The 18117-nt window shown below is 42.4% G+C and overlaps 1 protein-coding gene across 3 annotated transcripts in view; it reads left to right on the top strand.

Annotated features, from left to right (window-relative positions):
- fnbp1l (formin binding protein 1-like) overlaps positions 1 to 18076 on the top strand; it is a 40112-nt gene extending 22036 nt beyond the window's left edge. The window contains exons 2-16 of one of the 3 annotated variants that reach the window (XM_029254760.1): positions 7099 to 7214; positions 9330 to 9380; positions 11010 to 11157; positions 11411 to 11473; positions 11884 to 11988; positions 12128 to 12256; positions 12437 to 12583; positions 12830 to 13033; positions 13403 to 13555; positions 14249 to 14263; positions 14686 to 14795; positions 15080 to 15212; positions 15931 to 16025; positions 16293 to 16435; positions 16619 to 18076. In XM_029254760.1, the coding sequence (XP_029110593.1) occupies positions 7099 to 7214; positions 9330 to 9380; positions 11010 to 11157; positions 11411 to 11473; positions 11884 to 11988; positions 12128 to 12256; positions 12437 to 12583; positions 12830 to 13033; positions 13403 to 13555; positions 14249 to 14263; positions 14686 to 14795; positions 15080 to 15212; positions 15931 to 16025; positions 16293 to 16435; positions 16619 to 16797 (1791 nt within the window). In that variant the 3' untranslated portion in view covers positions 16798 to 18076. The remainder of the gene's footprint in view (positions 1 to 7098; positions 7215 to 9329; positions 9381 to 11009; positions 11158 to 11410; positions 11474 to 11883; positions 11989 to 12127; positions 12257 to 12436; positions 12584 to 12829; positions 13034 to 13402; positions 13556 to 14248; positions 14264 to 14685; positions 14796 to 15079; positions 15213 to 15930; positions 16026 to 16292; positions 16436 to 16618) is intronic. The other 2 variants (XM_018726749.2, XM_018726748.2) reach the window with 2 other exon arrangements.
- Positions 18077 to 18117: the final 41 nt, after the last annotated feature.

The following is an 18117-nucleotide window of genomic DNA, read 5'->3' as shown; positions in this document are numbered from 1 at the left end:
TTTAAAAGGAAATGGCAAAATGGCAGATTACGATAAGACCACATCTCTCTACAAATTTTCCCAGTGCCCCTAAGCCTTCGGTTTGTATATAATGAAAGAAAGGACTGAAGGTTCAGGAGAGCACTGTCGTATGACACAAGAGTGAGCTCTTTTGGCTCTCTGTCCGTCCACAACGGATTCCGTAAGCTTTAATGGTGGAGAAAGTGAACCATGAATTATTCATCTTAAATTTGCAAGGTATTAGAGGTCTCAGTAGTTTGTGAGGAGATTGCCTTGAAAAACTCAACATGATCATTCTGATTTTAAAGAAAAAAATAGAAGACATGAAAATGTCCAGTACCAAATATAGTTTCCTCAAAACACATCACTATGTCCTCAAGTTTACTATCATAGTTTTTATTTGTCACCTTTTATATATTGGGTTGCCAGTAGTTTATTGATTAGGGGCAAAGATTTGTAATACAAAGACTGCTACTGCTACAATACCCAAGAGCAAGACTATCTTTGAGTTACTCCAGTAAAAACAGCCTACTTTATAAATATGTTAAATACTGTAAGGCCCTTTAAGTAGAAATAATTTAAGCAATGAATTGATACTTAAAATAATAATCATGGATTTAATCAAGGGTTAGATTGAGGGGAGCATTCTTGTGTCTTTTTGGTAGTCTGTCTGCTTGTCCGATGTATATCGTGATGTTTTGTGCCATTCGCACTGGGTGTTGGGTTGGGAGAAGTCTATGGAAAAAAGTACTTCAGAGTATGGCGTTAGAGAAATCATTTAGAAGCCACAGGCGTTACGTTGAAATCTGAACCTTGGTGAAACCTCAATGAAAATAAACAGCTGTGGTTGAAGCAGGGACAGAATGGAGGAGTGATGTGAATGACTGAAGACTGTTAAGTCTCAGCCTCCACTCAGGCTGGAAGTGGAGCTCTTTGTGGAGGGGCCAACAGGGGAGTTCTGCTGAGTGGGCATCATGGGAATTCCTCAGACAGTGCTAATGGGACAGATACACTTGTTTAAAATTCCCGTTACAATTCTTGTGCTGTGAACAAAGAACATAAATAGCTTTTTAAAAGATGTGTTGAAGTTCATTTGTGTACCAGATTCTTCTCCCTCTGTATTCTGTCCTGCATTTTGGCTTTAGGATGATCTGACAGCAAAGTCTTCCTTAGACAGGCGATGAGATGTTGGCTGACATGTGCCTCTTGGGGTGCTGTAAGGTAAGCGCTGCTGGCTGCCTCTGCAGTCAGTGACTCCACAGAGCCCTGGGAGCTGACGTACATGAGCTCATGCATTTAATTATTCATGGGTATTGGAACTTGTGCACACGTGCATGTATGGCAGGGGGAAGGTTATGCATGAATGTATGAAAAAGCACACAGAGCATGACTGTCTGCTCCTTGCAGTGACCTAGTGGAGGACTCCTGGGGTTGGCGTTTTGAAGCATCTTAGCTTATCCCTCCAGATGAAGATTCCTGTAACCTTGCAAGTTCAACTATTTTAATTAGTCCTCAAAATGAATTTAGTTGAGCTATTATGCGTTTCAGATACCTGAGACTTTTGATGAAACTGCTGCTCTTTTTGTTTTTTTCCTGGACACAACTATTTAACTTGCTGAGGTCAGTCAACAGATTCGAAACCTACTTACTGTCATCCATGGACTGCCTGCTGATAAGAGGATTGTGTGGTTATGACACTGATTTTAGAGCTGAAGATTTTTATGCAAAACTTATCAGTTTTCCCAATACAGGCATGAGACCAACCTGAGACACACATAACTAAATTTAGTGTTCCTGGTGTTCATAGGTCCTGCTGCTCACGCAGAGCCTCTTTTTATTTAGCAACACGACCTTTGTTTTTGACTTTTACTAATCTTACATTGTTACCTCTTATGCCTAGATTTTATGTTTGTGGTGGACATGGCAGGTTTGCTCAAAGTACATATACAAGCACACTTGGTCATAGCAGACTTCCAAGGCTCTTTGCCACTCCAGGTCAGAGGAGAGTGTTCTGTTGTCTGGGTCTGGATTTGTAATTGGGGAGCTGTCTGTCACCCAAGCGATGCACTTTATTTTGAAGAGCACCTTCGCTGCACTCTTCACTCCGAACATGGAGGTTGCTCTCATCTCTGAGATTAAATGGCATGCTTCAATTGAAATACCTCACATATACACAGGACACTTTGTGTATCCTGGGAGAATAGGAGGAGGCTTCTATGCCTGCTGTGATCTCAGACTGGAATTTCTAATTGAAAGCATCCGTTAGGCACTAAACTTGCCCCAACTGGGGAAAACATACAAACCAGCGTTCTGCCATTAAATATATTAGTCTTTCAATCAAATTTAACACAACCCTTTCAGACAGGGCTTTTTGCCTTATCAGTATCCATATGCCATTTGTTGTATCACATGCCTTGTTTTTGCTGTATGGTTAAATCACTGTTGATGAAAGTGTGAGTTGTTTTAATCTTGATAATTTCTTTTGACAGCTGTGTTGAAAGGGCTGTACTGGCTTTGGATTGTCCCTTTACTGGACAGAGCAGTGGCTGCGTGTGTGGACCTGATACTACTCTTTCAGATGAACTTCGCCCAGGGTGGAGGAGTGTGGCTCATTCTGGCAGGCAGGGATAGACAAAGGCACCTGACAAGTGACTGTGGGAGTGTACTTCTTCCTGAGTACCGACTCTAGGCCAGTAAAATGGGTGTTTCCAGTTATAACGTACACTCATACTGCTTCTGTTCCTGTGTATAGTACAGGATGTTGATCACATCACTTTTGATGTGATTCAGGGTCTTCTAAAAAATCCATGTTTCATTGTCAAGGGTCATATTGAAATACACACACATACAGATTGTCTGAAACCGCTTGTCCCAAGCGGGGTTGTGGTGAGCTGGAGCCTAACCCGGCAACACAGGGCGTAAGGCTGGAGGGGGAGGGGACACAGTCCGTTGCAAGGCGCCCCAAGCAGGACTCGAACCCCAGACCTACTAGAGAGCAGGCCGCGGCCAAACCCGCTGCACCACCGCACCCCCCACTCATATTGAAATAATTATACAGAAACTATAGAAAACAGTCCAGCCTTTTAAATTGTTTTTTGTTGTAAAATGAAGACAAGAGTAACCCTTTCTAAGTAACAGACTGCCAATGGAGACAGGCTTTTTCTTTGAATAAATGGTACAGGTCAGAGTTTTTATAAGTGAGCTTGGATTGTATGGATTTTAAGCAGGTTTTTGAAGGGTGTCACCACAGCAGCTTTTACAGGAAAGGTTAAATGGGCGAACTGAACTTGACTTCCAACTGTTCCATGTATTTTGAAGTCTGTTGACAGCACTTATGACACCTTTTTGAAGGAAGCTGCGTGTGGCTGAAGTTTAATGTGCTGAAGAAGTGTTAGTGTAGCATGCGTGAAAGCGGAGCGGGCGATGGCTCGCGGACAGCCGTGCAGCCTCTGTTTTTCCACTTGAGCAGAGCGCCAGTCTGCTGGTAAAGTGATTTCCTTGAGGGGTGTGCCAAGCCCAAGTCCTGCTGCTCAGAGCAACGCAACGTGAGCAGTGCACTCTGGCTCACTCTGTACACAGGCCTGCTCCCTGCCTGCCATGCTCAGAGCCCCGCAGTGCACTGTCCTGGTGCAAGGTGCAGGCAACAATCTTGTACATTTTATATGGAATCCCGGGGACAGCATTGTCATTTGTGTTTTATATTCAGGCTGCTTGTTTTGCACAGTATGCTGAGAGCACCTTGAGATACAATGCCATGTAAGTAATAACCACCTCTCCATGAGTGCAGGACAGCAGTGGGAGGAGACTACTGCAGTGTCCTCTATAATTAAACAGCTCTGTAAATATTGATCTGTGGTCAAGTTTTTGCATGCCGTCAGTGTTTAACTGTCTCCCACTGAAGGAAAAGCTTTGAGGTCCTTTTGACCTTAAAAAGGACACTATAGCAGAGCATCGTGAACAGATTGCCGCATCTTTATGAAGAAGGATTTTTTTGTAATGTTTACTGTGCTGAAACGTGAAGTTGAGTTATATTTAGCAAATTATCATCCTGAAGAATGAGATTTTTTTTTTTCAGTAACACACGCATACACAATATTTGTATTCCAAAATCCAAAAAGTTTCAATTAACGTAATGAATAGAAGATGGAAATATCCTCAAGATTTGTTACTTTCCTTGAATGTGCCCCCTTTGTTTCTTCCCCCCCTTGTTCTTTACCCCCAATTTTGGCCCCCCGCAAATACTACCCTGCATATGTAGTATATAGTGTCAGCTCTGAAAAATGGGATAAGGAAATTCACAATATGCTGACTTATTCCACAAGGAAACGATTTCAGACCACGGAGAGAAGCAGTTTCCAAGTAAAGTACATGAGCGGGTAATGAGGAGGTCTGCATTGCAAGGCAGCGGGTTCATTGGTGCGGGTGCAGCGTGAGCCTGGCTGACCGTCATGTGCTCCCAGGACTCTGGGAAGTTAAATGGTTAACACCCAATTATTCAATCAGTGCGTTTTCCACGTGCTTCCATGTGGCGAAGACTGCGGCGTCTCAGCCCGTCTGTGTGCTTCTGTGTGAGACTCCTTTGTGCAAGTCTCCGAGCAGTTTCAATGTAGAGGCAGCAGTTACATTAAGGCAATGTAGTTTCACCCCCTTAAGGCAGATTGGATGCAGATAACTGGGAAATAAGTCATCATATTTTAAATGATTTAATTTTAATTTCAGTTATTTTTATTTCTTCTTGACAAGAACATTATCCTTAGAGGTTTGCATAGTTCACAATGATTTCTGCCCTTGACTCCAGTATGGCACAGGAGTTCGGTTAGAATAACTTTTGGGATTTGAACCCCCCACAAATCATTCACTAGCCATTCTGCTATTGAACTAAGATGGAGTGCTACTTGTTGGAAAGGGCAGCGGTTTCAAGAACTTCAATAAGTACATATAAATCCTTTTGGAAAAATCGTTACATTTTTGTCATGAAATAGCAGCATTAGTGCCTGCAGCGCATGGTTTGTACCAAGAAGAGAAAAGTAATACATTTCCTTCATTTCTTTACATTCTCATGTGAGTTTGGGTTGCCTAAAACTAATTTGCCAAATTGGTTTGACAGAAGGCTATGAACCAACAGCAATAACCTCTGTGAGGACAGCACAGCTATTGTTCCTCTACAGAAGAGGTTTCTTGGATATTGTCCACAAACATCCCTCTGGGCTTCCTTAGTGTGCTGTGGGCCCAGAGTGTCCGGCACATTGTGTGTGGGGTTAGCACTGTGGAACTCGAGCTGCCAGCTCCAAAACACACAGGAAAACATAGTCATACAGTCTGTATTCAACAAAAGAAGCAGAGCATCTCCACAGAAAGGACACATGGAAACTTAAGTTCCAGTATTCAGAGTAGCTGGTGCATTCTGGTATTTAGCCAAGTGGGAGAAGCTTCCCAGAGGTGACAAGGACGTATATGTCCACTGGACCTACTGTTAAGCTTAGAGCACTCTGGTCAACTCCATAATGTTCTGGAGCAAAGAGGTGACGGACATTATTATTATGATGTGTTGTTCCATTATTTGTATGTCTCCCCCCCCCCCCCCCCCCCCCCCCCAATTCCTTTATCCACATTGATTAGTAGCATTTACCCCACTTAACACAGCAAAGTGATTTCACTGGAGTACTTCAGCGTAAGCTACAGAAGCAGGAGTGAGACTTCAACTGGTAACATTCGGGGTTACATATCCATGTCCTTAACTGCTGTTCTAAATGTTCTTAATTCCGACAGACCTCTTATGATCTTCTCCCTGCCTAAGAACAGAGACACTGGACTGGTGTCAAGCAATTTCTTTGACCTTGTCTAATTATGTGTTGTGAGGTGAGGTGCTGCACGCTGGCCGCTTTGTCTGGCCTGGCTGCCGGGGCAGGCTCCCCCCCCCCCGGGGTCTCCATGGCTCCAAATATCCATAGCCTTCTTCCTTGTACTGGGCTGTGTGGCACACATTCAAACACTGATGCACATGGTCAGGTCCCTGCTGGGTGACTGAATGCCACATCAATGCCCCGTTCTCTGCATGGCACCCCATGTTATGTGGTTTGCGTGGGAGGCAAATGGAATTGTGAGAACTTGAAAGGCCAAAAGTGAAAACCTTTCTTCCATCCAGTTTGAATGTGATGCTCTGCAACACAAACACGTGCTAGGTTTGTGTCAGTTTGTATGTTGTAACATTTGTCACATTATGTTAGAATAGCTGAGCTCAGTTCAAACTGAGGAAGTATACCTCCAAGAATGCAATATTAACCTTGTCCAGAAGTGTAGCTCCAACCCTGGTAAAACCATCAAGAATCTCAGGGTAGATCCTTTCTCTCAAATACCAATGCATATCTTTTTACAACCGGAAATGGCAGCTGTGGAACTCGTTGTCTGTCCGTGTTTGTGTGTATGCGTGTGCGTGCACGCACTTACATCTCTGAAAACTATGTTTGTATAATGGTTAATTTATACTAGGTTGAAAAAAAAAAAAAAAAACATCTGGTGGACGTTTCTGTTAATAGGCTGCGTCAACGTCAAATTGTGTTGTAGAAGAAAATCGCACGTACTGCCTCTTCAAGTGCAATTTAGCCGTGATGATTTTAAAATACTGCGTTCTAACAATGTATGACATTTTAATGTGACTCTAAGTCTTCTGTTTGTGAGAAATAAGTTCAAATATAAATAGATGCAAGTATGAACTCTAAATCACTAATACATATGATCTGATTCAACACGCTGAAATATTTGTGATCTGATGGAAATTTCGATTCCGTTATCCATTTACATTGATAAAATTTTCGGCAATCTTCAATATTCTGTTTGAAAGTAGGGAAATGCACTAATCATCAGCATTCCATTCTTTTAGCTATCTAGTTACCAGACCTAGCATCCAGTATATTTTACAACTGTTTCCAAACATTACAGTGCAAAATTTTTAAACCACAAATGGTTTGTTTGTTTAGAGCCGGGTCTATAGATTGACGTGTTTATATAGTACATTTCAGGCCATTTTTTTATGGGTGTGGGGTTTATCTCTGGGCCGGGGTGTATGTTACTAACCTAACTTTCATTTCTCATTTTTAGGACCAGTTTGAAAATCTTGACAAGCATACACAATGGGGAATCGACTTCCTGGAAAGGTATGCAAAGTTTGTCAAGGAAAGGCTGGAGATCGAGCAGACCTATGCAAAACAGCTGAGGTAAGGGTCATTTTGCACCCAGCATCAGAATGCTCAGCTCTTTATGACCACCCAAGTGTGCTGCTTTCCTCCTCACTGTTTGACACTTTCACTCAAGCGTTTCTTTTCGCTCAGCTCATCATTCACATGGTTCATGTGCATTATTTGTTTCAGTACTTCTGTTGCTTGACTCTATTGGGGTTACCTTTACCTGGTGCTTTTCTTAGAAGCAACTTACAGTGTTAAGGTACTTATAATTATTTACCCATTTATACAGCTGGGTTATTTTACTGGCCCAATTTTGGGTAAGTACCCTACTCTAGGGTACTACAGTTGGAAGTGGGATTCACACCTGCAGCATTCTGATCCAAAGACAGTAGCTTTAACCATTATGCTACCAGCTGTCCCTGGTTCTGTAAATAGTACTCTGCACTGTACTTCTTTTTTACTTGTCCCTGGGAACATCCTGTGAAGATGTACTGGAATGAGGTAGATTCTGTGAATGAACTTGTTCCTGGATTCTGAGGGAGGTGGAGGCAGGGAAGACTGTAGCACATAGAGATGATCGTTCATGGTCGCAAAAAGAAAAGCCCAAGGGGAAAGTACAATCCCTCTTATGCTTGATCCGTATTATTTCAATCTTCAGTGAAGAAATTACTCTTTGCAAATTGTTATTGTCCTGCAATAAATATCCCCTTTATTTTATACAAAATGCAAGTTCTTTCAGTCTTAAAATAATTTGATGGACTTATTAAATGTTCCATACCAACCCTATTTCTCAGTAGTGCGGTGTTTATCTCATAAACATTGCAAGCAGCCATTTCATAAAATAAATGTATGATTTTTTTCTGTGCTACTTGAGCCATTTTGTAAGTACACTCAGCAGTGATTTTTGCTTTGTATTACTTGTGTAAACTCTTGACAGGTGTTTAAGGAAAATGTTTGCAGCCCATCTTTTCATGCTCATTTATGAATTTTAAGGTACCGTCTGCTGTGACTTTGAGTGTGCACCTTCCCTTTAAGAAACCAGGTGTCACTCCATAACCGATAAGTCTCCTGCAGTGGCTTCTGATCTCCTGAGAGGCGGCACTGTACTCCCTCCCTGTAGTGTTGCTTGGTTACAGTGCTGAGCCTCGCAAGCTCTGCTGCATTTCAATGAGTCGTCCAGTGTAGTCATACACCGTTAACACTGGCAGTAGGGGACAAATAACTACAACTTGAAAATGCCAAATCTTTCACTGCATTTTCTATGAGATGATTAGTTGTAACTTTGAAATGGCTACTGCTGCCAGTGGGATGTAAGCTGCTTCACGTTTTGAATCCGTTCTTATGTGTTTCAAAGGAGAGACATAAAAAAAAAAACTATAAAACGTAATGGAATAATAGCTGACCCCATTTAAACTTGTTATTCAGTTGAGTAGAAGTTTCCACACAAAGTATCGACTGGTCATTGAGCAGCTTGATCCACATGTAAGTCATCCCCAGAATCTGTATTCTGCATTGCCGTACTTCTCCATGCTGAATACATAAGACTTGAAGATTTTTTTGTTGTTTGCACTTGGATAAATATGGAGGTATGACCATTTCTGAGCAGGTATGGATGTTGTTTTCAGTGGGGGTGAGGAGGAGATGGAAGTGACAAAAACTGCTTGAATACAGCAAAGGGGTGGGAGGGGTTTAAAAATTTTCATATTCGAACAGCGTGAATGATTATTTGAGGGGGGAAAGGATACGTCTCAGTATTGCAAGACCCCAGTTAGCAAGGGACTTAAGGCATATGAATTTTTTTTTTTTTAACTTATTTAAAAATTTAAGTTTTGGCATCATAAACTGAACTAAATCATAAACTGAACTAAAATAACTAACTCATGCCTCTTGTACACTACTTTGACATACTTCAATGCTAAAAACTACAAAGATGTGCCTGTATTCTGAGACCCAAATGCAATCTTGCTACCTTGTTTCCTTAATTAATGATTTAAATTAAAAAAAAAAAAAAGTATAGTGACAACTCTGCTCTGGTTTCATACATGTTGTTGCTAAAAGTGAACTATTTTTTTGGCTATGGATGGGTATTGGTATATATGACAAATGAGGCACAAATGTGTAATAACTGTCCATCTGGTGGTCTTGCAGGAACCTTGTGAAGAAGTACTGTCCTAAACGCTCCAAAGATGAAGAACCAAGGTTAGACCTCTATTTTGCGCAATAGAAGATGAACGACTTTGGCAGTATGGGTCTGTGGTTGGCATTTACTGGCAAGACTGCAGACAGTTACCAGAAGAAATTATTTAAGAACACAGATACTGTTTAATTTGCTTTAATAATGTTTTGTACAGCCATGCATTGACTCACAGTGATACGGCAAAATTTTAGCAAAGTCATGTTAAAGCAAAAAATGGTAAAAGCACCGAAAGCCTGTCAGTTAATGTGCTATCCGGTAAACCTGCTGAACGGCACTGCAGTGAAACTATAGCTACCAGCAGTGAATAAGGATTCTGTGATTCATTCAGTAAGTCCTTGCTTAATATCTATAGCAGAATATTCCAGAACCCTAAGAGATGTTCTCAGCATGCATGGTAAAAACATGAGCAGTGTATGAAATCCACCATTGCATAGCCATTAATACAAATCCATCCCATGTTTCTCATGAATTGCATTAGACATACATCATCTCACTCGTAGGTCTTCCATTGTTGGGGGAAAAGTCTAAATGCAAGTTGGTTTATTGAACTGCGGGTGTAGGTGTAGAATAAAAGAGCAGAGGTTTGGGGAGATCTTCAATTAGATGGTGTGCCACCTTGGCTCTGCCTCCACTCTGATGATGAATAGGAAATAGCTTTCTTTTCACTTAAGGCTGGAACTCTGGCTTTTGTTTAATCTGAGTTCTTAGTTCTGCAGCTGGAAGTAGGTTTAGGCTCTTTCAGAAGACATTCTGCTCGTGTTCGATATGATGCAGTCCTTATTAATGTGGCCAAAATCCAAAGAGCAGAAGCTGCTATGTGATAACTAACAAGCATCGATTTATACAAACACACTTTGTATTGGAACATACCGTATAAAAAATAAGGTTCAGGGAAGAACAATACAATCAGTGCCTACCTCGTAAGTAATGCACTTGTGACTTTAGTGTGGAGGAATTTTTTGTGCTTAAGGTGTTTTTAAATTGTTTTTAATATTTTGCTTTTGACATGCCAAGCACTGCACCAGTTTCATTAGAAACTCTGCTTTCTTGGAGGGCCTCCAGTAGACTGTTAAGGCCCTGTTGTGATGCCGACAAAAATATAATTATGGTCAGATTGCTTACCTAACTCTGTTAAAATTTTTGTACTTATTAAGCACGTCTGTTCCCTGGTGTTCATCTGGTTAGTGAATCTCTGTCCTCTGTAGCCTTGAGGTATATGTTTGGAGAAATGTTCCTGAAGGCAACGGGTAGAAACACAACGTGGCACACTGTCAATGTCAACACAGAGCTAGGCGCCTAATTGTGTCTCCATCCTCCCACTGTTTTTCTGTCAGGGAGGGACAGGACCTGCACGCTTCTGTTTAATTATTATTTGGACTTATCTTCATCCTGTGTATGGAGATAAGAGTGGGAAGAAGAATGATGTTAGGCTCTCCAGGGCCTCAGTAATATTTTAATATGTGTAATTAGATTAAAACTTATTTTAGCCGTTGTTTTGAATGTATGCATGTTTGTAAGCTTGTATTTTTGTACTGAGGCTAATTCATTAATGTTTTATGAAAGTAGGTAGGAAAATGAGCCATAAATGAATGCTGATGTGATTTAAACTTAAATTTGTGTAAATCTACCAGGTTTACATCATGCTTGTCCTTCTATACCATCCTGAATGAGCTGAATGACTATGCGGGACAGAGGGAAGTTGTGGCTGAAGAGATGGGACACAAGGTGTATGGAGAACTAATGAGATACTCCCAGGATCTGAAGGCAGAGAGGAAACATGTGAGTATGCTTCTCTGGCATCTGTATGCTGTCAGACACTAAGAGCCTGATGTTTCTTCAGTAGAATACTGAAATGGGATAAATTTATTTGTAGGGTTCCATGAACCATCAGTCCCATTGTGTTCATTAAGAAATGTCTACAGGAAAAATGAAGATGCTGTAGTGTTGCCCCTCTGTGAAGTGTGTCTGTCTTGCTTCTTGAGTGCCTTGCTGCTTTCTTGTTTCTTCAGTGCCTTGTGTTCTCACTCCGCAGCACCTCCAAGAGGGCCGCAAGGCACAGCAGTATTTGGATCACTGCTGGAAGCAGATGGATAATGTGAGTAGTGGATGAATGATGGAGGGTAGCAGGCACGGTAAAGAACCTCCGGTGCAGGCCATCCTTCCCAGAAGTTGCCAGGGCCCAGGGCTGCTCTTTGTACAGCCCAAAAGGGGCCCACCTTGCCAGACTTCTGAACCAAAGCTTGATATACCCAGAAGTCAACAGAGATTTTTTGGAGAGTTGTAATGTTGATTGTATTGTTGATGTCGGTGTACTTCAGTGTTTCTTTCAAATGCGATAATGCAATTTTTAGTTGCAGTCATCACATCTGTTACAGCTGATGTATATGTATTTTCTTCTACTTAAATCAGATTTTGATTCTCAAGGAAAGTTGACAAATGACTAAATGAATCACTGCAAATTCATCTTCTTTCACAGCACCAATGCGTGTTACTTTTTCCCTTCAGAGCAAGAAGAAATTTGAGCGGGAGTGTAGGGAAGCAGAAAAATCACAGCTCATCTATGAGAGATTAGACAGCGACATCAATGCCACTAAATCAGAAGTGGAAAAGGTAACATTGGTCTTAATGCCTGTGAGCTTTGCCTGGTCCCCCAGTTTTCCCTTGCTTAAGAACTCATCTTCTGTTTTGTAAAGGAAAGTAGCTGTTTAGGGGTTCCCATGTCATTCTTTGGCTTGCTTCTGCATCACAGGCCAAGTCCCAGTTATATCTGCGCACACACATGGCTGATGAGAGCAAGAATGAGTATGCCGCCCAGCTGCAGACCTTCAATGGAGAGCAGTGGAAGCACTTCAATGTGGCCATCCCACAAATATTCAAGGTAACTTTTTTCCCTTTTAAGGAGAAGCTTGCATTTTGTGTTTTAAGTTCCACTGACATTTTCAGCACAGAATTTTATAGTTGAGATGTTACACGCACCAATCCGATGGGTGTGCTTCTGTCCCAGCTGTGTCTAATGGAAGTCATCTCCTGCCCTCTTCTCTTTTCTCCTTGCCTACAGAACCTGCAGGACATGGACGAACGGCGGACTGTGAAGCTCGGCGAGTCATACCGGAGCTTTGCTGAAGTCGAGCGACGAGTGATTCCAATCATTTCCAAATGCCTGGAAGGGATGGTGGCAGCTGCAAAGGCTGTAGATGAAAAGAGGGTAAGCTTGGGGTGGTGTATGATCAGGGCCAGCAATAAAGAATTTATTCCCTCGGTTCTCTTAAACAAACTCATGGAAAGAGTGTCTCTGCTGTTGTTTGTTTCTGGCTAGCTCTGTAAGGCACATCCTTTATTGTGCAATACTGTAACAGGCATGCTCATAACATTTCCCATCCCACCAGCACAACCACCATCTCTAGTTAGAATGCATTTTCTCCCCCCCTCCCCTTCCCTGTGTGTCTTCCAGGATTCTACCATTGTAGTGGAGTCCTTCAAGTCTGGGTTTGAGCCTCCGGGTGACTTCCCTTTTGAGGACTACAGCCAGAACATCTATCGGACAGGTTCAGATGGCACCATCAGCACACCCAAGAATGAGGGGGTGAAACCTGATCCCAAACACTCAATGGGCAAGGCCAAGAACAAACTCTGGCCTTTTGGGAAGAAACCCAAGGTATAGGAATTTGTTTCTGGTTACTGCCAATTCGTTCCTCATTTCAGTTCATGTGGTGCTAAATGTTGCTGTTGCTGTAGTTTCCCAAACAGATTTTTCAAATCTCACTCTGCAGGACCCTGCCAGTGAATTTGTAAATGGGCATGAATGGGCACTGGTTATTGTGTATATCATTTTATGTCTGGTTTATATAGTGAGATATAGTGTCCATATAGTGTGTCCCCATATAGTCATGTTTTGTACTGAAATGTTTCCTTGTGGTAACTTGGCATTTGTGTCCTAGTGCAATACATGGACACATCTGCCACACATTTATATGTAATCCATTCAGTCCAGCTACTGATTGTCCTGTGTGTTTGTTCACCCTAGTCCCCTCCGACTTCCCCTCCCCCTGCCCGGCCCTTCCTTACTTTCAGCAATACTCTGCCTCCTAAGTTTTCCACTGATCCCATAGCATATTGTCTGTCTGAAATGAAAACAGTTAAACCCAGGATCTCATCATTCCGTGGTCTAAAGCGAGGGGTAAGAGGTTCTTAGTGTGTGTTTGCACTGTGTGCCGTGGTTTTTCTCCTGCGGAGTAAATCATTTCTGAATGTTTGTTTTTTGATTGTCAAACTGTTAACATAGCAGGAGTCATTGTAAATCCTCAAATCACACCTGTCTCTGTAGTTAATGTGTTGGGCAGAGTGTGACAGTGCATTGGTGGTGAGATTACTGTGGCGAACTGTCATGTCTTCTGTTCACTTGTGACCACTATACACAGCAAAATGGATGTCACACTGGAGCAGTGAGAAAGCACTGCTTAGCAGTAGCTGCAGGCGAGCCGTCGCTTGGCAACGTCTCAGCGCCCCGTTTAATTTTCTAAAAGGGTGGTAGAGGTAAATCACTGCCCAGTGGAAGTGCACAGGTGAGCGGGGCTCTCACCGAAACCCAAAGGTAACATTTTATTACATGCAGCCTTCCCACCAGGAAGGACCAGAGAAAAGCTTTGCTTCCAGTGAAGTCACATTCATAAAGAGAAGAATACCAGCTGAGCACCACTTACGGCAAAGCATTCCTCAACTCCGTGCTATTTCTGTAGATATTAAACTATGGGCAAAAGTTGTCAAAGTAGATTCAGAAACTACTGAAGTATTTAGCACTTTTGTTTCTGTATTTGGTTTTTCTTCAATATTAATGTGAACATTTTTTTTTCTTCAACTGTTAATTGCACAGTGGTCAATGAAACAGGTAAGAAGTTCATGCAGTGTGTCCTTCAGGTGTCTGTCTGCCCTTTTTTCTGCTGCCACCACATTGAAGACTTCAGTACTTCCCCTGCTTATGAGACGTGCACAAACTAGTCACCTTGAACACTACTTTTATCATCTTTCCAAATTCAAGATATCTTCCTCTGTTCAAAGCTTAGGTGATAAGGTTCTAAGAACTTGTATGCTGGCCTGATTTGGAAGCGTTCAATCGGAAACTTGAATCGGTTGCACAGAAGTGCTAGCAAACGGAGTTGTTGGTTGATGTTTGGTTTGTGGTATAGGTAGGACAACTGTCACTAATACTATCTTGCCTTTCTCCTCTTCCCATGCTGGCTTTAAAATACATAATGCTTGGAAACGTGTGTTTATTGTAGAGCTCTCAACAAAGGTTCTATACTTTCACAGGCACCAACACTGGAGGACTTCAGTCACCTTCCACCTGAACAGCGACGGAAACGGCTGCAGCAGAAGATCGAGGAGCTGAATAAAGAGCTTCAGAAAGAGATGGACCAAAGGTACTGCTTGGGAGTGCAGTGACTGCTTGGGTGGGAGCTCTGTTAATATAGTTTAAGGGTGGTGTATGTTACTCTGTCAACATCCAGGTGACAGAAAGAAGAGTGCAGCTAATCAGATTCCATACCTGTAACATTTTCTGAGGAACAGGAAGTAAAAAAATTTAAATATTAACATGCATATAGGCTTTTTGCTCATAAAGAGTTTGTTTTGATTGGTTTTCCCTCTGTGTTTATGTGCAGACTGCACTGGTGGTATTTCCTTTTTGCGTTTTTCTGTCCTTCAGAGATGCCTTGAACAAGATGAAAGATGTGTATGAGAAGAATCCACAGATGGGCGACCCCAGCAGCTTGCAGCCCAAGATCTCAGAGACCATTTGCAACATGGAGCGTCTGCGTTCAGAGATTCACAAGAATGAGGTACTTAGAATGTCCATCATGCACAGTTGTTCTACCCTTTTTCAGCCTTTTTATAGGTTGTTTCCTTTCATGATTTATAAAAACTATTCTTCCATGTCTTTATGGAAAGATTGACATCAACACACAAAGTGCTGTGTCATTTTATAACTTAACGCAATAGATGCTGGGGTACTAAAGTTGACTCCAGCAGTTGTTCTACAGTCGCGGTGCCCCACGTCACCCTAGTTGGGGCCTGTGATTTGCCCAAGGTAAATGTCTCCCATTTCAGTGCCCTTTCAGTTAACAGCTCTGTTTTAGCATTTTGTGGAGAATGGAGAAAAATGAGGGTACGGTAGCTCGTGCATGGAAAAGATGTGTGTGCTGTAACGAACATGCAGGCTAGGTTTGATCATTGATGCAACTCTTCCCAACTTGAAAGCTTTTAAAAATTAATTGAATTGCACCCTGGCTTTGCTTTACAGTGCTCAGAGTTGTTAGCACCACCTGCAGGATAAATAACAGTACCTTTTTTTTTTTTTTTAATATATAAAAAGTCTTTCCCTGTTGAACTAAGTTGACTAAATTTGTTACTACTTGAATGATTTATTGTCAATTACAGAGACCCATTAAAACTAAAAATTTATGTTTTTGGATTGATAAATACAACAGCATGTCATGGTAGCTGTATGGATATGTGGACAGAAAAATTTTTGCTAAGTGGTGTGGCACTCTACTGCAGAGCTGGCTGTCAGAGGTAGAAGGAAAGCAGAGTTCGCGAGGAGACCGACGCCCCAGTGCTGAGGTCAATCACCATACTCCTCATGGCAGAGAGAGGTCAGTACACAGTCAGTGTCTGGTCAGTGTCCTAAGTCTGGGGTTCCTTGTCTGGGCCGGGATAGGTTTTTGACAGGTGCAAACAAAAGGCCTGTTGACACATGTTAATTAGCTGATTACACTGGATACCAAGTATATCAGTGACTATGTAAAAATAATGGTCATGGTTCAGATGATTGGTGTATTTTTCATTGTAAATTGGGGTAGAAATCCTGTTGAGATAATTCAGTCTGCAGACATTGTTCTTAATTCCTCTGTCTCTTCTAGTCCTGAGGGAAGCTATACTGATGACCCCAGCCAGGAGCACCGTGGTCCCCCACAACCAGACACTCATGAGTTTGATGATGAGTTTGATGACGATGATCCTCTTCCTGCAATTGGACACTGCAAAGCACTCTATGCCTTTGACGGTAAGGAAAATGGGCTTTTTTTGATAGTGAGATATATCACAATTTAATTCTCAGAATAAGACAGCTTATATTATTAGGTATGTTTTGCAGATCACTTCTGCTGATTTAGTATGTGGCATCCAGCCATGATCTGATGGTATGTTCCTATGCTGTAAATGAACATCCACTTTTTGGTTATTTCAGGCCAGAATGAGGGCACATTGGTGATGAAGGAGGACGAGGTGCTGTACATCATCGAGGAGGACAAAGGGGATGGCTGGACACGAGCACGCAAGCAGAGTGGCGAGGAGGGCTATGTGCCCACGTCCTACGTGGAGATCACGCTGGAGAAAAACAGCAAAGGTGCGGTCACCTACATATGAGGCCCCCCCTCCTGGCCTGCGTTTGATCGCACCTCAGCGCTCAGCTTGTTCACTGTGTGAGCTCATGAACAGAAACACTCCTGTGTGTCACTTTATAGCTGACTGTGGAAAGGCTCATCACAGCATTGCCCCTGCCTGAATCCTCACAGCTCCTCTTTCACTGTGAAGTATTCCTAGGATTGAGGCTCACAGCTCAGCTCATAGATGTATTTATTTTTAGTGAAAGTGATTACTTTTAAATCTACACATTTTTCATATTTCTCTATATCTAGAATTTTTTTTTTTTTTTTTTAAATCATTCATTTCCACTCATTAGTGTTTTTTGGATTCATTTGTTTTTGCTGTACACTTATCCTCCTTGTGTTCTACTGTTGTTCCAGATTTTTTTTGACAAAGCACATGGCTCAGATCAGCTTATGGTTTGTTAAATGATGTTGTAATTCGTCCCCTGCGTTTTCCTCTGGACCTGAACATTCTTCACAGGATGTGAAATAATTTATTCAGGTTCTTTGCACACTGCTTTTTACCACTGCAGTTGTTTCTATGCACTGCAGTAAATTCTCCTATGGCATTTTCAGCTGTTCTACCTGGTAAACATAACTGCTGTCCAGAGTGTGTCCAGACAACTCACCCCCCCCCTTGTGCTGTGTACGGGTGTGTACTGCTCTGCCTGTTTAGCGTGTGCTTAGTGGTGACGGGGCTCAGCTGGATCCACTGCAGTTGCTTTTTGTTTTCCTCCCTGTAATGCTTTTTTCTCTTGTTTCTCTCCCTTATGTCCCCCTTTGGACCCTCGCAGGTTCCTGAGTGGATTTGTGGGTGTCGGTCACGTTTGGCAAGGCATTGATGGAGGGTACATGCAGTTCTGAATCTCTTTGGTAGTGGGAGTGCCCTCATAGGTTAGGGGAGGGGCATGGCGGCATCTTCAGAGGTTTAGAGGCAGGTTGCATGTTTGCATGCACACGTCCATTACCCTTTAACGTCATTCCATTGTGACATCTGGGGGGTTACTTCTCTAACAGCTCACCCGGCGTTGCCTGGAGCACAGAGCACGAGACTTGCATAACGGGCAGCCGACGTGGGTAACTACAGGGTAGCCTATTGATTGTGGTATCCACAACCCAAAGAGAAGTCTTTCAAACATACTGCATCACCTTGGCTCAGAGGAAAGCCGCTCATTGCCTTCAGACAGAGACCAACACTAACCACTCGCTGTGTCACACACTCATCCCATCACTGTTCGCAGTGTCTGCCTGTGCCACCTCTAAATGCCCGCCTTAACATGCTTCAGCATGATCATTTTGTCGAGTTCATATTGCGGAT

This window comes from Scleropages formosus, chromosome 9 (genome assembly GCF_900964775.1).
Source record: "Scleropages formosus chromosome 9, fSclFor1.1, whole genome shotgun sequence".
In the NCBI taxonomy this organism is placed as follows: Eukaryota; Metazoa; Chordata; class Actinopteri; order Osteoglossiformes; family Osteoglossidae; genus Scleropages; species Scleropages formosus.
This window is presented reverse-complemented; position numbering and strand designations above follow the sequence as displayed.